We start from the raw sequence: 21,816 nt of genomic DNA on the forward strand, positions 1-21,816 counted from the left end.
CCATCTAACATTATCTCATTTACTCTTCAGCTTTTGTTTGCCACATGTCTTAGGACAAGGTCACAAACCTCTCTTCCAGAGTTCTGTCATCTTGAAGCATGCTAATGTTAAGAGGATTTGCATATTAATCATAGAACCCACCCTGCTGTGTTGCTGTACCAAGCACACTGACATGACATATGCGTTCAGAATGTGACTAGTGTATACAGAGAGCTAAATACTTGCTATTGTCATTGTTACCACTATTAAAGAAAAGTGAAATATAAAATATACATTTATTTTAAAAGTCAACCTTGCTTAAAGTTTTGTCCTTCGAAGGCAATACTACTTTTATAGTTATTTTATATGTCTAGACAGGTCCTCTTGTAAACAGCTGCTAACAGTTTTTCTTTAAGTGAGTTAGGTCCCTGGGTTCCAGCTGGTCCGAGTCTTTAACTGACAAAAGGTCTGACCCTTCCCATGTGTTCAGCTGCTTCTGGCAGAGAGCTGTCAATCAAAGAGCCCCTCTTCTGGTGGCCTGTGTGTTAGGGACTCTATTGCACTTGAATGCTCTAATGACACTTTGAGGACACACTACTCCTCCCTGCAAGGAGCACTGTACTGAAGCCATGACCCTCCAGTTATGAAGAAGATGTCATTCAAGAAAAGCCAGAGTACCCTCTAGGTAATCTTGATCTCCCTGCACTCCTTGCAACTGTTTTCCTTAGGCATGATGGGAAAGCTTGTGATTGGTTCTATCCTGTGACTAGTGGAACTGGAAGCTGGGTAGGGATGAGTAGCAATTACATTGTTTTATTTGCATGATGCACCACTCTTCTGGGTATATAATTAGGATATTTGGTTCACTTTCAAGTCATCCAAGGAGTACCCTTGTGCTGTACACTTGTTTTGTAACTGTAGACCCCGTCAAACAGTTTCTCTTAGAATGATCTTTTCTTGCCTATTTGTGATCTTTATCATGAATAGCACATGCTAAGTTGATAACAGAAAAGAGGAAGGGACGTAGTAGAGAGCACAGTTAAAAAGTTCCAGGGAGTGATCAGAGGCAGAAACTGTAGGAAACTGAGGCAGCTGAGATGACACAGGATTGTGGAGGGAAGCAAAAAGAACTAGAAAGCCATGACTATGGAAGGTAGAAGGTTAAGTTAAAGGTTATGAGAGACTGTGGACTGTAGTTGCTGGAAGAGGTCCAGGGAGGCAACAAGCTGTAAGGGGCAAAGGTTCTGATCTCCAAGGCCCAAGAGCTATAATGATAGTTGCTATTAGGAGATTTGGGATCTGAAAGCCAAAATACTGGGTTTTGCTTATTAGTGCCAACACTAGTGGCTGCTGCTGAGAGCCATCAATTGCTGGTCACTAAGTGTAGGGCTGCTGACAATGGAGACCCAGACGTGTAAGCCCCTGACCCAAATATCTAGAGCTGTAAGTCTATTCCCTTGGATCCACGGTCCTCTATCCTTCAGGGCTATAAGTCTCTGGATCAATTAGTCCTGTCTATGACCTCTTGGCTTTCAAAGACCGAGAACAGCTCATGCTGATGAAGTCACCCTTTGTTGTTCCATGGCTTCCATCTGTAAAAAGTAAAAGAAGCTTGGGATTTGTTAGATAAATATCAAGTGAGGTGACCAAACTCACAAAGGCAGAAGCCATACAGTTTTTCTCGTATGCAGATCCTGGCTTGTGATGCACAAATGTATACCCCACAGTGCAGATGTAATGTGAGTAAAGCTTTAAAGCCTTGGGTGGAGACCAAGAAAGGAGAGAAGAGCAAGGATGGGTGCAGGCAAAAGGACACATGGGACAGGAAAGAGGCAAGGGGACCGAGGGCTTGCAAGGGGGATCAAGGGTAGTGGGAGGGGAAGGTGAGCGGGAAGGAAACTATTAAAACACACTTTGTCCAAAAATGCCACGGCGAGAGCAGACCCCCTTGTATTCTGGCTCTTACGATCTTTCTAGCCCCTCTTCTACCATGTTCCCTGAGCTGTAGATGTGTGAACTGATGATCTGTGATAAAGGTATATCCACTAGTGTTGGGGACACCCAGGATCCATTGATCTCTGCATTGTGTCCAGGTCTCCATTTGTGTAGAGAGAAGCTTTTTTGATGAGGGGTGGCAGCTGCACTAACTGGTGGGCTTAAGCATAAGATTTAGACTGTAGTTAGGAATTATGCTGGCCTAGTAAAATAATGGTAGTTGATTCTCTTCTAAGATCTATGACCTCACCAGTCCTGAGAAGTTCCCTAGGTTCCTAGTAGTAGGCATGATTTCCCTCCAATTGAGTGGGCCTAAGTCTAGTTATACTGGTGTTGGTTATCATCAATGGTCAGTACCACTCTCTTCACCCGCCTTTGTGGATATATTGCCATGCCTGTCATTGTTGTGGTTCATAATTGTCACATTTGGATAGGACTGTTAAATGTTTCCTTCCCTTAACAGCTTGTGCAGTGTTTTCTGGTCCTATGGCTACATAAACAGGACTGAAACAGTAGCAGTATCAACTGACTGTGCTAATGTGGAAGGGAGAAGACCTCATGGGGTCCAACTCCTAGACACATAATTACAGGGAACTAATGACTACTTAGAGATGATAATTAGCTTTTTTCATGGTCAACCCCCCCCATTGGTTATCCATACAAACTGATCAGCATTTAAATTATATACACATGAACAACCAAAAAAGACTAAACCAACAATATTTATGTATTTGTGCATATGTATATACTTACATACATATACATAACAGTAACAATAAAAAAGAGGCTATCAATTTGAGAGTGTGGGGACATGGGAAAAGTTGGAGGGATGGGACTTGGGAGGGTCTATAAGGAAGAAAGGCAAAGGAAAGTGATGTAATTACATTTTAATTGATGTATTAAGAACAGAACCACCAAACTCCATAGTGATATCTAATACATTGTCTGGTAATTTATAAAATAAAAATTAATAAAAAATATAAATACGAGTCAGCTGGTTTGTGACATATTGATGTGTAAAATAATGTGCCCCCCCCCAGGCACCACTAGACTTGTGGTTTCTGAACAAAACATGGGAAGATGACTAAGGAACTCCTCCAGTGATTAGACACTATGCAAACCTCCATTCAAGAAATATCATCCTTGTCTGTCAGAAAGATACTGAAAGAGGCTTTGTTCCCCCTGACTTTTTATTGTGGAAAAGGAACACGAATAGAAGGTTTCTAATGCTAAGAGCACTGCAGGGTCAGTTTTCAGCCCTCTTGTCCTTTCCCTTTGACAGATGCAGTAAGGTAAGCAGAAAGAGGCATTTACTGAAGACCCAGTGACTGCTAGCCTAGAAACAAATTCCAAATACAGGCACTAAATTGATTTGCAGGCACTGTGAGAGGCAAAAAGCAGCTTCACAAGTTTTTTTTTTTTTTTTTTTTTTTTTTGTTTTTTTGAGAAGATTTACTGTATGAAATTGTACCAGTGATTCTTCATGCCTGTTATTGTCTAGGAGCAGAAGCTTGGATGTTATTGTATATTGGAGAATCTGGTAAAGACTCTTGCATCAAGGGGTTGGCCGTATATGCAGTTGGAACAGTCAGGACAGACTAGAAAGGATAAGAAAATAAGCAGTGTTAGTGCAGTCCATTTACTCTCCCCTGTCCCAGCAGAGTGGAATAGAGAGCTCTGAAGTCAACCCACACTCCAGCCTGTGTTTCTGCAGCATGTGTTCAGGTTATTTTTACAAAGATGAGACTCAACTCACCCTTTTACAATGCAGCATGGTTTGGCTGGCAAGGTGGGTCATGGCACATGCTATGCCAAACTCTAACACCGAAAACATTGCCAGCACACCTGCAATTCCTCTCCCAGAAAGCTGAAATCAGAAATATGTAGAATGTTAGGCTGAACAGGATGGTCTCATGTAGATTTCAGAAATGTCCTGACTCATCAAAAGTGCTATCTCACTCATGTTCAACCCACTCTGTGAGTGATATTTTTCATAACAGCAAGGAGACCATTGCAAAGAAAATAAAAGCCACACATAGTCTACTTGCCAAAGGAAACATCTTCTGGTATTTTAAAGAAAAATCAAGATTAATTTGTATTTCTCTGAAATAAGCATTTGATGACAATAAAGAAATAGTCAGAGGGAGTTGATTGCACCTGAGCAGACAGTCTGCCTCTCTGTTTTTATTCTTTTAAAAAAAAAGCCACTTAAAACTCTGATACCTTATTTATGCAGAATTTTAAAGCATTGAGAAAGAAATACTGAGTATATTTTGGAATTGCCAAGCTCTATCCATTGCTCCTGTGATGGCCATGGGGTGGTCTTTCTGACTTCACCCATCTGCAAATCTAATTTTCTCACTTTGTATCTTAGCAATCACATTCCTAGGAGTAGGGCTAGAAATAGAGAGCATTTTCTCAACAGAACTGCTGCATAATAAACAGGAGACAACAATAGATATACTGTAGCAATGAGGAGAGAGTAGTCATACTATCCATGGGAGGATACTCACCACCATCCAGTAGTCTTGATAATAGTAGCCATTGATGTTCAGATCGACCACCAGCAGAATCACTCCAGCAAAGGCAAATATAGCACTAATAATGTTCATTGTCAGGGTGCTTCTCACCTATTGGAGGCAATAAGAAGAGTAAATCATGTAGAAGACAAATGAATTTAAAGGGGGTGGGAGTCGGTCCAAGTCAATGTTTCTTATCTTTGACACCTTATTTTAGTTTTGATCATCCTGAGGGTTGAACTCAAGGTCTGACTCATCCTAGGTAGGCACTCTACCATGGAGGATCCCTAGCATGAAACAACATTTGAAGGTGACATAATGTCTTTCTTTTGTCCTTCTGAGTAGTTGTGAAAATTACCCTGTATCCTAGGTATCAATTTTCTACAAAAAGCTGTAAATATTGCAAACAATAGAACTATAATAAATCATGTAAGTGTAATTTGAAGCAGAAGCTCATTTACCACATTTACGTACAAGCTTTGTTCACAATAACAGCCCTACTTTGTGAAATCCACAAGTGGACACTGTGCAGGGAGTGAGAGACTTGATTGCACTAAAGCTTACATGAGATGTCTTCATCAAAGCCCTTCTCTCATGGGTCAGGGGTCTATGGGGAAGATTTTGTTATTTTTCCTGTTTTTCTTTCTCTCCTTTCTTCTCTCCCACCCTCCCTCTCTCCCTCTCCTTTTACTCCCTCCCTCTCTCCCTCACTCAATCCCTTCCTTCCTTTTCTTTTTTCTGTGTGAAGGAGAAAGAACATGAAGTTGGGTGGGTAAGAAGGTCAGGAAGATCCGGGAGGAGTTGGGGGAGGGGAGAGAATATACTTAATATATTGTATGAAAAAAAAAAAAAAACAGCTGGTGTGATGGTGCACACTTTTAATACCAGCACTTGGGAGGCAGAGACAGGTAGATCTCTGTGAGTTTGAGACCAGCCTGGTTTACAGAGAGCTCTGCTTTGTAAAAACAATAAAAGGGTAAAGTTAAAATTTTATTTTTGGAGACTTATTTAATTTTTTGAAAAATTGTATGTGTTTTGCCTGAATGTATATCTATGCACCATACCATAAGCATGCAGTGTCCAAGGAGGCCAGGAGAGACCATCAGATCCCCTGGACCTGGAGTTATGGAGCTTATGAGTCACTGGTGAATTCTGGGAATGAAACCCAAGTTCTCTAGAGGAGTGGTCAAGTCAGTGATCTTGACTGATGAGCCATCTCTCCAGCCACAAGAACAAACTTTTAATGGGCATCACTAACTTATAGGTACTTTGTTCTGTATTTAAAATGACATCATTTTTTAACTCTTACAGCATTCACACATAATAATTTCCTATCTAGTTGCAACATCCAAAAGACAGAGTCTCTTTCTATACAGCCTTTGAGGGGTAGGACCTATACAGAGAAGAATGCTTTGTTTTTGAATTATAGTAGATACAACTAATCAGAGCTAGGTTGATTCCAACTCTAGCTGATCCAATATTTGTCTGGAGCACATAAACAAAGTGATTCCATATTTCCATCTCCAGCTTCCTTTGTTCTGGTGCATAGCTTCACATAATCTTGAAACTACATCTGTTCTAGGTTTAGGGGAAACACATCTTTCTCTTGGTTTGCTATTAAACCAGGCGATTGCTGTGGCTTGAGAGAATTGATCCCCCATCTCTGTGGACATTCCTGTGTGTTCTTCTTAGCCCCTGAACTAGATTATTTCAATGGCAGTTTGAAGAACTGACAACAGAGACTATCACACTACCAGGAATTACACACTCGTGAAAAGTGAAAATACAAAATAGAGCTGAGAAATGACAATGGATAGCTGTTATTGAAGCAGCATGTAGGTTGGTTTTAGCTCCTAGAGTCTTCCTTGGTTTTACCTAAATGCTTAAGCAACTCTTATCTATACTAATTCCCATTCTTGTGCTTTCAAGAGCCTGGATGTGGTCCTCTCCTTTCTCAGCGGCAAACTCAGTGCACCCCTCCCCTGTGCCAGTACAGGCATTACCAGGCTGCTGGCAGATAGTTTGAGAACGAGCTTCCATCTACACTCTTTGAAAAACTAGCATCTCAAGTTTTCCTTGCTAGTAAATCAAAACAGTCATTAAAGGAACTTAAAAAGAAGTAGAACTTACCAGACAGGGAGTGAATTTCTTGAATGCTGATATGGAGAGTGAGCCAGAAGCAATGAACTATAGAAACAGACAAATTTGTGAATGGTAAGTTCTCTCTCTGTCTGGGACTGTCTCCTTCTACAAGAGGTACAAGAGGTTGCTCTTGCTATGAATGTTTTGTTTCCCTCACATACAGCTCAGTTTTTTTTAATTATTTATTTTTTTAAATTGCAGTTTACATTCCAATCACAGTTCTCCCTCCCATCCCTCCTCCCACTCCTCTCACTCCCCTCCACCAGCCCACCCCTGTCCACTCCTCCTCATGGGTAAAGGCTTCTATGAGGAGTCAACAAAGTCTGGCACATTAAGTTGGGGGCAGGACCAAGCCCCCTCCTATCCTTTAAGGCTGACAGCTCAGTATTTTTCTTTTTAAAGATTAACTTTTGGGGATACAACTCTGTTTCCTCACCCTCATTTTCTTGCATGTAAAGAACTCCTGTTATAGATGACTCTGAGTCTGTTTGAATAATTGTGCCTCCTGATCAACCTCATCTTGTCACTGGCCTATTTTTGTCATGTTTGAGATCATTCCTTTCATGACTCTCCATCCAACACATTGATTCTTGATCTGTGCTTGCATTTGGAGTGAGTTTAAGCTGCCAGTCTGAAATGGAGAGTGGCAGGCCCTTCTTTCTTCTGCTTAACCAGAGCAATTATTTCTCGAAGCTCTCTAGGCCTCAGACACATCATTCATCAAGAACTGAGCATTGAACAGATGGAGACACCCATACTGTGCAGGAAGAGGTGTTCTAGCAATCTACTCACAGAGACTCCACCCCAGAATGGATATCCACCAATAAAAGCAATAGAGTAAAATGCCCAAGACATGTAGTAATGGGTGCTCAGCAACCCGAGAACAACTCCAAAACCAATGTGCATCAATCCAATTATGATATGGACTGCCTGAAAAAGAAAACAAAGAGGTATTTAAAAATGACTTCTTTATTTCTAGCCCACGAAACTCCTGTTTATTTACTATTCAGCTTACCAGGATTCCTGAGAATTCATCCAAACACTGAATACGTTGATGTATACTGAGACAACTGGGGAGGAGGGGGCTCACTAAAACCCTTGTTTGACTTCCTTAGCTAGCAGGGAAATGCAAATCAAAATGACTCTGAGATTCCATTTTACATTTGTCAGAATGGCTAAGGTAAAAAACACAAGTGACAGCTCATGCTGGTAAGGATATGGAGTAAGAGGAACACTCTTCTATTGCTGGTAGAAGTGCAAACTTGGACAGCCACATTGGAAATCAATATGGCAGTTTCTTATAAAACTGAGAATTGACCTCAAGACCCAGCTCTACTATTCCCGGGCATATAATCAAAGGACTCTCTACCAAAACACAAGGATACCTGCTCAACTATGTTCATAGAAGCTTTATTTGTAATAGTCAGAAACTGGAAACAACCTAGATGTCCCTCAACCAAAGAACAGATAAAGAAAATGTGGTACGATCACACAATGGAGTATCACTTAGCCATTAAAATAATGACATGAAATTTGCTGGCAAATGGATAGAAATAGATAAGATCATCTCAAGTGAGGTAACCCAGACCCAGAAAGATAAACATGATATATACTCACTTATAGGTAGATATTAGTTGTAAAGGATAACCATGCTACAATCCATGGACCCAAAGAAGCTAAGTAACAAGGCATACTCAAGAGAGGATATATAAATCTCACAGTGAAGGGGGAATAGAATAGGCATGACGGATGGATGGGGAATGGAGTGTGAATGGGGGTGAAGTGGGAACAGGAGGGGTCAGGTGGAGAGAGGATGGAGGGAGAGAGTACTGGTAAAGACAACTGGACCAGGAGCATCTCTAGGATTAGCTAGAATCTAGTCCAATGGAAACTCCCAGGAATCTACGAGGGTGACCCTAGCTAAGACTTCTAGCAGTGGGGGATATGCAGCCTGAATGACCATCTCCTGTAGCCAGGCAAGACTTCCAATGGAGGGATCAGGACCCCACAACCCACCCACAAAATCTTTGACCTGCAATTTGCTCTGCCTATAAGATATGCTGGGGGGTAAAGGTGGTGTAGAAATTATGGAAATGGCTAACCAATGACTGGTCCAGCTTGAGACCCAAACCATGAGAGGAAGCTTACCCTTGACAGTGCCTGCAGGGCCAGTACCCAGAAGCTGGATGGCCCACAGACCTAGGATAAAACCAAACATGATTGGCAAAAAAAAAAAGTCAATGAAATGATTGCTAATGATATTCTGCTATATGCATAGATTGTTGCTTAGTCCAATTGCCATCAGAAAAGCTGTATCCAGAAACAAATGGAAACAGATGCAGAGATCCACAGCCAAACATGTAGACCTCAGGGAATCATGTGGAAAAAGGGGAGAAAGTATTATGAGATCCAGAGGGCCAAAGACAAGAAAACCAAGAATCTATTGACCTGGGCTTGTTAGGACTGAACTGAACAGAGTCTGAACTGGCAGCAAGAGAGCTTGCCTGGGGCGGACCTAGGCCCTTTGCACATATGTTACAGTTGTGTATCTTGGTCTTCCTGCAGGACTCTTAACAGTGAGAGCAGGGGTTGTCTCTGACTCTGTTACCTTTCCTTATACTGGTTTGCTTTAGTAGGAGAGGAGATGCCTAGTCTTACTGCAATTTGATATCCCATGACTGGCTAATAAACATGGGAGGCATGCCCTTTTCTGAAGAGGAAGGGGGAAGTGTGGATGGGTGTGGAGGTTGGGGAGAGGGACTGGAGGAGAGGAGGGAGGTGTCTGGTCTGGACATTGATTGATTGGTTAATTAATTAAATAAAAACCCTGTTTGAGGGGCCAGTGAGACGGCTCAGTGGGTTGTCTAGTCTGATGATCAGAATGTGATACCTAGACCCCCATATGGTAAAAAAAAAAAAAAAAAAAAAAAAAAAAAAAAAAGAAAACCCGACTCTTGCAAATTGGCCTCTGACCTCTATGTATGTGTTTGTGCATTGGAGCTTGTGAGCGCACACGCACGCACGCACACACACACACACACACACACACAGTAAATACTTTTAAGAAGTTTTGTTTGATTTCTGAACAGTCTACAGAGAAGTCTTTAGAACCTGTAATTACTAAGCACCTCCCAGTGCTCCCTACGAGTCTATTAGTTTGTCAAGAATGCTGTGTCTGGGGTGACAGTGACCGTCTTGCAGAAGTGATGCAGCTCCCTGCCTAGGCAATGCTTGTCATGAGAAAAAGAATCAATGGAGATGAAGTCACCACTAGAGTATTAATCATATGCCCTACAATGCCCTAAACATCTTGCATGTCACTCTACCAACAACTAGGTGGAGACATAAAGCCATAAGAAATCAAATGCCCAAGGGTAGACAGTTATGAAGAGGCAGATGCCCAGAATGCACGGCAGCAGACTAACTTTAAAACTCATTTGCAGTCTGTTCTTTCAGGCTCAGCTTAGTTCCACCCATTCTGAGTTGTCTTGGTTATTATACTAGTCAAATGGACTTTTTCTTTGTAAACTCCTTTTGCATTTTAAGATATAAAACATGTGACAGTATTTGCTTTTGTATTCTTTCACATTTTGTAATTTTAAAAATTATTTTATTTTCTGTGTCTGGATGTTTTGCGTGTCTGCATGTCTGTGCACCCACTTGTGTGCCTGGTGGTGCTCAAGGATGCCTGAAGAGGCGGGTCAGATCTCCTGGAACTGGAGTTACAAACAGCTAAAAACCCCCAAGTGGGCACTAGGAATGGAACTGAGATCCTCTGCAAGAGCAGCCAGTGCTCTTAACCCCAGAGCCATCTTTCTAGTCATTGTACTGTTTGTTTTTAAAATGCTGGTATGCAATTGCTATCATACTAGGTAAGAGGTATTTTACCAATAATAAGGAATAAACCGTTTACTTCTGTGTAACTCTTATCACCACTTTCTTTGTAGAGTAAACATTGATTTCTGAGAAGCAACAGTTGCTGTATTGGTCCAAAGCTCAATAACATAGCCATAGTCATTTCCTTTCAAGTTTATGCTTGTATCTTATCTATCCAGGAAGACTATGGCCACAGAAACTTCTGTGTTTATTTGCTCAATGAATAGGTACTAAATAAAATTAAATTGAATTAAAAGAAATATAACAATTTCATAAATATGCTAAAACAATAGTATGTTATTGAAATTCACTGAGACTTGTGGAAGTCATGAGCCTTCCCTCTGAACAATTATTCATGCACATCCACATACATCATCCTTTAGATACAGCTTCTGAGAGATGATGACACAGTTTAGCCAATGCTGCATCTCAGACTGGGAACTCCTGCATCTGACTTCAGATTTGTTCCCACAAGTTGTTCTCCAAGAGCATAATCTGGGTACAGATTTCCCCTCCTTGCTGTCATCTTTATGAGGAGCAGTTACAGCTTTAATCTCTGTTGGCCCCTCTTTTGCCCAGGTAGCCCTGGCTCTACAGTTCATTGATTAAAAAATTGCCCACAGCCTTAACCACTTGGGCATTCAACTTGTTCTGTGTTTTTGGTGATTGTCCCAGTTGATTTCTTCCAGAGTTTCCTTTGTGTTTCTGTGATAAAATATCACAGGCAAAAGGTAATTTAGGGTAAAGGGTTTACTTTCAGCTCACAAGCCCAGGTTATAATCCATCACTGCAGAGAAATCAAGGCAGAAACTTCAAAGAGCTGATCATATCACACGAGATAGAAATGTATGCAAACCTGCTTGCTTGCTCATACTCAGATTGATTTCTCCACTCTTATACTGCCCACATGGTGGTCTGGGTACTCCCATGTCAGTGAACTTAATTAAGACAAAACCTCAAAGACATACCCACGGGGCAACCCTTCATTGAATCTCTCTTCTCAGGTGATTCTAGGTTGTGCTAAGTTGACAGTTACAGCTAACCATCACAGTGGTTTTGAGTGGAGTCCCCAAAAGTATTGTGATAACTTGGGCTATAGCTTCACAATCTTCATGGAAAGGATCTAGCTTCTGCCAACTGTTTTTTTTTGTTGTTGTTGTTTGTTTTGTTTTGTTTTTCTTTTCAAAGCAAAACTTCACCATTTCTTTAAATATATTTTGATTGCATTTTTTTTCCAATCAGGAAAAATGCTCCAAAGGATCCTTGTTCCACATGGTAAAATCCAAAGCTGTCTGCTCCAGATGTCCCCCAGGTATGCCCGCTGTCTTGCCTCTGGCCCCCTTCCAGTCTCCTCTATTGGCCTCCTTCTGTTCATCAAGTGCAATCACATGCATTTTTCATCTGAAGACTTTACACTGGTCATTTTTTTTTCTTGTCCTGGTATCTGTGTGGCTAACTCTGAACTCTATGCATTTGGAATGCCCATCTTGATCAACTTCAAGTGTCTGCCCACTCACTGCCTGCTTCTTATCCCTCTTACACTCTGTATATTACTTTCTTAAATTTTAAGTCAGTACCAGGATTCATTCTGGCATTTTCAAATGAAATTACTGATCTTTCTCCTTTCATCTATTCTCTGCACCTCCTCATACCCTTCCACTCCCACAAGCCCCTCTTCTCTTTACATGTTACTTGTGTCCTATTGCTCATCCCCTTTCCACAACACGTCTTTTTCTCTTCTTGTGATTTCCTTTCTAGTTTCATAGCCCGTACTCACACCACCCACCCTCAACAGTAAAAGATAGGATATGTGTGTGAGAGAAAACACAAGATTTTTGTCTCTCTTAGTCTGGGTTACCTCACTCATTATCTCTCTCTCTTTTTTTTTCACTTTCTAACACACTGTCTAGATTGCATCTTTGTTATGTGTACAACCCAAATTCCCTGGCCAGGCCATTAGCCTCCTGAAGGCAGAGAGTGTGCCTGCCTTGTACTACCTGATATTTTCAGCAGCTGTGTGGGTTCACTTTGTGAGCTATGAGTTTTCAGGGAATGTACTCCACTTGGCAGAAGATGAGCCAAGGAGCTACCTTCCCAGTGTAGATTTGTTGCTGGAGTGGAGGTGGGGTACTGTTCATTTTTACTTGCTTGAAACATTGTGACTTGATTGAACTACCTGAGGCACTAGGTGGTAGGATGGCTAGAAGAATTCTGATACACTGTTACACTGTGGGCACCTATTGTCTACTGACTCCTATAGCTGAGATTTTGGAGCTGTACACAGCAAGAGACTAACACATTGGTGGGAGTGTGCGAAGGGGTATGGGGAAAGCTTAGCAAATGATGGTCACTTCTGCTAAGCATGTGGGGTCTTTACTGCAAGATAGGCTTGCTTTACAATGATTATAGAAACAAAATTGTGGGTGTCCCGTTCAAGTGAACTTTTGGGAAGTAAAGCAACAAAGACGTAACATTTTCAAGGGGTTTTCACATTTACTTTCCTCAGACTGTTTACTAGTAGCTCTATTCCCTTTAAAACAGTTTCCAATGATTTCTTTAAAGAGAATTCATTTTCATAGGAATGTAACCATTCCAAATACAGAGGTGAGGTTATCTAAAAAAGACTTTCACAGCAGAGAGATCAAGCAAGAAGTAGTTGGGCTCCTGTCACTTCACCATTTTACTGAATCTTCCTGCTAGGGAGAGTATTCTGTCAACTGTTAGACTCACGATTGAATCTAAAATGAAGTAGCTCAGGATAACTCATACACAGACTGACCATTTCTTTCTGGGAGAAACACACTTATCAGAATAACCCTCAAATACTTTTGCCCATTGGACAACATACTATTGTAAGTGACAGATGCATGGAAACCTTGCAAACGCAACATTAAAATTCTAGTGGCAAATACACTCACCCCAAGGGCCATTGCTGCATCTTTAAAGCTGGCTTTGGTTGTTGTTGTTGTTCCTGGAGCTGGATGCACTGTTGGCACATTTTCTAGACCTAGCTGATTGGTAGTGAAGATTCCTGGAGATGTAATGAAGGGAAGTTGTCCAGTCTGTACTTGACTTTCTACGTTTAAAAAACCCAGAGGTTGTTGAGGATGAATAGTCATGGAACTTGTTGGCGGGTAAGGATTGGGAATGGTAACATGCCTTCCAGGGTAGTTGGTTGTCCAGGAAGATGTCATTGCGTCCTAAGCATAGAAAACATACAAAAAATAACACATTTACCAAGGTAAGAAATTAAAGGACATCTTGTCAAATGTCAATTTTATATGCAAGTAGGAGAGAGCAAGTCGGCAGACATTGTAGTGACAAGCAATACAAATATGATTCTCATTTGACCTTGGAATCTCATATATCCTGGGGCTCAAAAGAAGTAAAGGAGGGGGATGATGGGAATACATTTTATTTTCAGTTTTTCATATTTAGTTTTGCAGTGTGTTCATGTGTGGACATTTACATGTGTTTTCCTGAGTGTATTGTTTCTGAAGGGCAACAAAGTCAGGGAAAACTGAAATGTCAGGACTCTGAACATATAGTCTGAGTAAGTGCCCCTATTACAATGCCAGTGGCTTTATGCACCGATAGGTTGGTTATATAATTCATACTTTAGAGAAAGGATGAAGACATCCCTCCTCCAGGGCTCTTTAACATCTGTGAACACAAGAAGATGGTTTTCAGAGAAGATTTCAAAACTGAACCCAAACTGAACATAATGCATTTGGCATTCAGTTTTCTTCTTTCTTTAAGGATCTCTAGTGATTTTTGTTCACATTCAGTCATGGAGATTTACTTCCAACAAAATCCCCTTGGCCACATTGGGCCTGAGATGCTAAATGAATGAGAACCCTCAAGAGAAGTTTATATAAATAACAACAGGGAGACTAACACCAGTGACCATATGTGAGGTAGTGACTTCCCCTAACAAATAATTTTAATCTTGGACCACTTTCTTTACTGTCTAGTTGCATTATTGACATCAATGGAGTTTTCTATCTGTTGCTATAATAGAATAACAATAAGTTAGTGAGGCCTCTCTTCAGCAGGTTTCAAATGACTTTAGAATAGCATTCATTAAATACCACAGAGGGTATATACTATATTCAATTATAAGCATCAATTTGGGGTTAGAAGTCTGACTGACACCAGCTATGTGTTTAGCAAAGTTGTGGAAATTTCTTTGCTTTTATTTCTCTACAAAATAGTGCTGAAAACAATAAAAAATACTTTCCTTCTAGGGATACAAGGAGTGATTCCTTGTGACATGCAAATAACTATTCAAACAGGAACCATGCATTTTGTAGATCCAGTTTCTAAGACTAAATACTATTCCAGAACTTTTTACTCTCCAACCTGATACATCACTAAACTGTGGTTCCTTGAGCAGCTTTCTCAATTAAACCCCCGTTAGTTCCTGCATCTAAGCTGTAAAACAGTAGATGTTGCCATTTAAATGGTTGGTGCAAAGTTTGAATGATGGAAATTTTCATAGATCCATTTTAAGAGCAAGGTTAAGATCATGAAGGGGCTATCTACAGAGACAGCTGAACCTAGCTTGAAGGAACTCATTAACTCTAGATCAGCAGCTGTGGAGCCTCCATTGGTTGGAAGTAAGCCGGCTAGACTGGGCTATCTGAGGGGCCCCTGGCAGTAGGACCAGGATCTATCCCTGGTGCATGAGTTAGCTTGTTGGAGCCAGTTCCCTATGGTGGGATGCTATTCTTAGTCTTAACGCAGCAGGGAGGGGCTTTGTCCTGCCCCAACTTAATGTGCCAGACTTTGTCCACTCCCTGTGGAAGCCCTAATCTGTTGGGAGGAGTGGATGGGGGATGAGCTGTGGTAGAGGTGAGGGGGAGGTGAAAGGAGGGGTGGGAGGGAGAACTTTGGTTGTAATGTAAAGTGAAACTTAAAAAATAAACTTGATGAGCAGCAATGACTATTGTGTTACTACGACCCAAAGTCTTATTTCAAGTAGAGGATGTGAGTCCATTTGGTAAAAAGGGTTGAACTTCAAAAGATCAACATGAAGAAGAAGGAGACAGGAGATGGGGGTATAGTAATGAGTCAGGACAAGAATTTCCCTGAGCTTAAAAACTATACACAATGAAATGACTGCTCTATGAGAGATGGTAAGGGAGAAAGAAACAGAGATAGAGAGACAGAGATAGATGCACACATAGAGAATATTATTGCCTTTGCTGCTGGTCATTGCATATTTTTGCCTCTGATAAATACATTAGGAAACTTTCAAGATTTTTATTACCATGTTTCTGATTTCGTATCTGTTACCTAGTTTCTGCATGTGGAAGTTTCAAACAGAATACAGACTATTAATATCTGACTCTATAAAACTCATGCTAGCCAGCCTCAGGATATATCTGTTCCAGATCAAGCTATAGAAAATGATTAGGAAGTGACCCAGTTCTGTACTTTTTAGATCATACCAAAATGACTCAGAATGTAGACATGAAAGTGATGCCAAGATGATAGATTAACAGATAATCCAACAGAATGAGAATCCATATAAAGGAAACCCAGTTCAGTCCTGAGTCAGGTTTTTGTTTGTTTGTTTGCTCTGTTTTTTAAAAATAGAATTAGTTCTTTTTTTTCATTCTGCAATTTATAAGTTATTTATCATCAGTCATCCTTTTTCCAAAAAAATGAGAGCTACCACAACTATTTTTAAAGCATACAAATATATAATACCACCAAAGTTTTGATAAAATCTAAAGCATAGAGACCACAGCAATAAGAGAAAAATTAGTCGATACACTAATTCAAATAAATATGGGGAAATACGATTATAATTTTTTTCTATTCCTTTTTTATTTTTCTTTAAACAGAATGGAGATGATAGTATCATTTAGAACGTATTATAGCACATAATGAAATATCAGAGTGACTCATAAATGTTTTCACCAAACCATGCAGCACAAACATCTAAATACATCATCTTTCATAAAATATAAAAATTGCTGACCCAGGGAAAGATGACTGCCCCCTTTTATTTTCCAGAAAGAAGCATCATTAATGGCTCATATTCAGAAACCAAGTGCTTTCGTGTCTGTGTTGTTCCGTGTGATCCCATGCTCACCATATGGAGTTCCTGCTTGTTGGTTACTATTCATGGACTTTCACCCAACTGCACCCACTGCTCTTAGCATTAGATTTATACTTATGCACGAGTGTACAGATATACTTGAAGTGCCTTTAACCTGCTTTGTAGTGATTGTCTTCATTTCTGGGGTTCTCTTTCCTCCCTTTATCAACTGTCTCAATACAGATCCAAGCACTGGCTTCCTCTCTCCAACCCAGAGTATAAAATGAGTCAATGAACCCACCCAAACAGCCCATCCTCAATTCATACCCACCAGGAAAGGAAGGCAGAGTGGCTCCAGTGGACTTCTGCAGCTGGGTTTTCTCTTTGTCAGCCCCAAGATCTGTTCTGGCCGCAGATATTTACCTGGGGTTTATGGTACCTTTACTTCCCTGATTCTGACCAGCCTATCTCATCTTTCTATAATTCCAAAGTCCTTTTATTATTCAGCTTCTCCCGATTTGTAAATTTGGGAGTGCACCGTGGTTTGCACTTTCCTCTTACTTATGCTGGAAAGTTTGTTTTGTTCTATTAAAAATTACATTATTTTTTCCATTTATTTTATATCCCCACCTCATCTTCCTCTTCTTTCTCTCCTCCTGTCCTCCCCACACCCACTCCTCTGTCTCAGAAAGGGGCAGGCCTCCCATACACATTAATAAAGCATGATACTCAAAGCTCTTTACCCTGCACCAAGGCTGGGTGAGGAAACCCAGCACAGGGAATAGGTTCCCAAAAGCTAACTCAATCACCAGGGACACGTCCTGGTCCCACTGCTAGGAGCCCCACAAAAAGATCAAGTTACACAATTGTCACTCACATGCAGAGGATCTAGGTTGGTCCCATGTAGGCTCCCTAGCTGTCAGTCCAGAGTCTGTACGCTCCCACCATGAGTTCAGGTCCGCTGTCTCTGTGGATTCCCTTATTACTGTAGTGAGATATCCACCCCACCAGTACCTGTTGCACTGGCCACGCCCATTGGGGCGTGGTGACAGGTGCAGGCTTGACCTAGGGGTACTAGGTCTGGTGTCCCGGACCCCTCTCTTGTTTCGTGGTCGAAGACAGAGACATCCGGAGACATCCTTGGGATGGGAACTTGCTGGTGGTCATCTGTTTCTGGTGTGAGTGATTTCTCCCTGAATAAACATCCATCAGCTTATTCGTTTTAACAGATTTCTTTTTAAAATTTTTATTTATTTTTCTTACTTTACATATCGATCCCAGTTCCCTTTCCCCCCTCCCTTCTTCCCTCTCTCCCACTCTCCCATGCCTTCTCCCCACCCTCCAATTCCTCTCCCCTCCACTCCACAGGTAGGGTGATGCCTTCCAGGAGGGGTCATCAAAATCTGTCAAGTCATTTGGAGTAGGGTCTAGGCCCTTCCTCCTGCCTCTAGGTTAAGGGAGTATCCCTCCATGGGGAATGTGCTCTCAAAGTCCGTTTGTGCACCAGAGATACATCCTGATTCCATCCAGTCTTTGATCTACCCAACCTGAACCCTCATGTTTCAACCCTCATCCCATCCCCTGTATACCCAGGATATCTCTTCTAGATCCCCTTCCAAGGGAAATTCATGTCCCTCTTTGGGTCCTCCTTGTTACCTAGCTTCTCTGGGGCCGTGGACTCTAATCCACAGCACAGTTATCCTTTATAGTTAATACTTATGAGTGAGTACATACCATGTTTGTCTTTCTGGGTCTGGTTTACCTCACTCAGGGTGACTTTTTTTTCTAGTTCCATCCATTTGCCTGCAAATTTTATGATGCCATTGTTTTTGTTTTGTTTGTTTATTTTCAGCTGAGTAACACTCCATGTGTAAACGCACCACCTTTTCTTTATCCATTTTTCTGTTGAAGGGCATCTAGGTCATTTCCAGGTTCTGGGTATTATAAATAATGCTGCTATGAGCATAGTTGATCAAGTGTCCTTGTGATATGATTGAGCATCCTTTGAGTATATGCCCAAGATTGGTATGTTGCATGAAAAATAAAAGACCCAGAGATGGCTATTGGGGTTCAAGCTTCAAGCTGAAGATCAGAGAAGCAAAGCAGCCAAGCCAGTAGATCTTTCCTCTACCCAGCTGAAATGGCAATCCTATCTCCATAAATCCTCACAGGCAAAAGGCTCTCAGATTCTGTCTCCTCTTCCTTTTATTTCTTTCTCTGCCCAGCCACATCCTCCTGTCTCCACCTCCCTAGTGCTGGGATTAAAGGCGTGTGATCCCCAGTGCTGAGATCACCTTTGTGTGAGCTGTTTCTTTTAGGACTGGATCAATTTTGTGTAGTCAGTGTGGCCTTGAAGTAACAGAGATCCCTCTATCTCTTAATCCTGAGTCCTAGTATTAAAGGTGTATACCACCACTAACACATAGCTCTATGGCTGCTAGGATTAAAGGTATCAGGGTCTTGATCTCCTTTTGTGGTCTTATTGCTCTAGCTAGAACTCTAGAGTACAATATTGAATAGATATGGTCAGCCTTGTCTTGTTTCTGACTTTAGTCAAATTTCTTTGAAATTCTCTCCATTTAATTTGATATTGTCTATCAGCTTGCTCTATATTGCTTTTATTATGTTTATGTATGTTCCTTGTATTCCTTTATCATGAAGGGGTGTTAGATTTTGTCAAAGACTTTGTCAGCATCTAGTGAGATGATCATGTGGGTATTTGTTCTTTCATTCAGTTTATTTATATGGTGGATTGCATTGACAGAAATGTGTATGTTGAACCACCCCTGCATCTCTGGGATGAAGCCTACTTGATCATGGTGGATGATTTTTTTTAAATGTGTCTTGGATTTGGTTTACCAGTATTTTTGCATCAATGTTCATGAGGGAAATTGGCCTGTAATTTCTTTCTTTGTTGCATCTTTGTATGGTTTGGGTATCAAGGTAACTAGCATCTCAAAAGACTTTGGCAGTGTTCCTTCTGTTTCTGATGTGTGGAACAGTTTATGGAGCATTGGTATTAGCTCTCTTTTGAAATTCTGGCAGAATTCTGCACTGAAACATTTTTTTTTTGGTAGGGAAGTATGTTCTGACACTGACACTTTCTAGTCTCTTTGCTTTCTGACCCTCACCAAGACAGTGCCACATCACATTCTAATGCCCTTTAAATCAGGCAAGCACAGTTTTAAAACACAGACAGTAAAGGACATAAAGAGGAGGAGGCACAAAAGTACCCACACTTTGGAAACCTAGACACTGTTATTGAAGATAATTCATCAGGATTTGCAAACTTTAATATGCCAGGATTCATTTTACAGAGTATGTATATGATTTTGTAAAACTCACAAAATTAAGGTCAAATTGCATAGATTTTTATGTAATCTACCTTTTATTTATTTATTTTTGATTCTCCATAAACCTTTATTCCCCATCTCTCTCTTTCTCTCTCTCTCTCTCTCCCCCCTCTCTGGTTTGTCTCTTACACAGTGACATAAGTGAAAACATACACCATGAAAGACTTAGAAAGTTGGAGGAAAACACACTTTATATATGACCCCAACAACCCCCACCCTGAATATTTGACTCATTTTCTGATTGTTTTTTATAATCTCCCACATGTGTACTGAATTATACTACAAATACTTCTCATACTTTAACCTCTTAGACTGATAAAACACACAAATAGAACTGGAGCAGGAACTGCTCTGCATCTTTTCAGAGGCGAAAACGACCAGGAAAGGGTAGGAAAGGGTGCCCCCACCCCCAGCCTGGACCTGACCTAGTTCTAGGTGCCGCCAACTTCCTTCTTGCAGTCCAGACCTCTCCACTCTTCTTTGTTTCACACCCCCTTTCCCAGACAGGGTTTTGCTATCTTGTTACCCACCTTTTAAACTTAATGTTTTATAAACACCTTTCATGCCAATCAATTCTTATTATAATTCTCAATTTTGGTGTGTTACAATTTTGGAGGCATCCAAACTATTAAATTTCAATTGTGTCTCACAGGTTCAAATAAGTTTTCAAAGACCAGAGATCCAATGTGTTCTGTATTCTTACCTGTAAAAGTCCCAAGGCTGGCAAATTTTGCATGTGGTGAATCCCTTAAGTGTTTGTTGAATGAACAAGTGGGGTCAGTGCAGAGTCTTTTCACACACACACACACACACACACACACACACACACACACACACACACACACAGAGAGAGAGAGAGAGAGAGAAACTTTAAGAATTTTTATTTATTCTTTGAGAATTTCCTGCAATATATATTCATATAACACATATGGGAAAGACTATCTTATTCTTTTCCCTTGCCCAACTTCTTCCAGATCCCCATCACCTCCTGATCCTTCAGACTTCATGTTCTCTCTCTTTAACAACTAACAGCCATGGAGTCCATCTGTGTTTGCCAACTCCTCTTGAGCACGGGACCTGCCAGAAGTGTGGTTGATATACTCAGTGTTATTCCCCCAAGGAGAACAGATTTCCCCTCTCCCAGTAGCATCAATGGCAAATCGCTTCCGGGCTATGAGTAGGACTGTTAAATGTTACATTTTAAATTACTTTTGTGTAATTGTAGTGGTTTCCTTTCTTTTGTGGACTTATATTTGTACGCACTTTTCTAAAGTAGACACCATGATGCTGGAGAGCTGCTGTGTTATGAACATTTAGAAAGTGACTGTTTGAGTCAAAGACCTCATTCAAAGTTTGGGCACAGTTAAAGGAACAAGATATCAGCATCATCGTAGGAGGACAAAGGACCTGAGAAGGTCCCATGTGGTCATTCAGATTCACGTCAGCTGGGTGGTGAGGAAGTGAAGAGGACAAAGAGTGATGCTCTTTAAGTCCCCTGTGCCTGCTCCGCTGGCTAGGCAGACTCACCTCCAGGCAGAGATTTTCTTCATGGTTCTTGCTCATCCCTGGTCCCATTACTGCCTAGGCACTGTGGCTTGGCTGAAAGGCTCTAGCAAGTCTGAGTATGGCAAGCACAGGCTCAAGCATGGCAAACACAGGCCTGAGCATGGCAAAAATGATGTGGTCAGGTTTCACCCTTTCCCTTTCCCTCTCCCTAAAGCTAGCCACCAAGGTCTGCTCCCTTATTTGGCCACTTTGTTATTGCTGACTCATTCCTGAGACTGATCACCAAGGTTCAACTATCAAAACACCAAGGTCCAGCAACCAAAATTCATCATTTGACTACTCTAATTAAAATACCCAATCAGAACCAACAGGTCCTGGCTCATTCTAACACAGACCA

The 21,816-nt window shown here is 41.1% G+C and overlaps 1 protein-coding gene across 1 annotated transcript; it reads right to left on the reverse strand.

Moving 5' to 3' along the window:
- Positions 1–3,464: 3,464 nt before the first annotated feature.
- Positions 3,465–13,705, reverse strand: Ms4a12 (membrane spanning 4-domains A12). Its single transcript, XM_051192158.1, has 6 exons — positions 13,430–13,705; positions 7,428–7,565; positions 6,624–6,680; positions 4,488–4,604; positions 3,731–3,841; positions 3,465–3,572 (listed from the first exon to the last, which is right to left on the reverse strand). Exons 1-6 carry the CDS (start codon positions 13,703–13,705, stop codon positions 3,465–3,467), a joined length of 807 nt encoding a protein of 268 aa, XP_051048115.1.
- Positions 13,706–21,816: the final 8,111 nt, after the last annotated feature.

Source organism: Phodopus roborovskii, unplaced genomic scaffold, assembly GCF_943737965.1.
Source record: "Phodopus roborovskii unplaced genomic scaffold, PHOROB, whole genome shotgun sequence".
NCBI classification, from domain to species: Eukaryota; Metazoa; Chordata; class Mammalia; order Rodentia; family Cricetidae; genus Phodopus; species Phodopus roborovskii.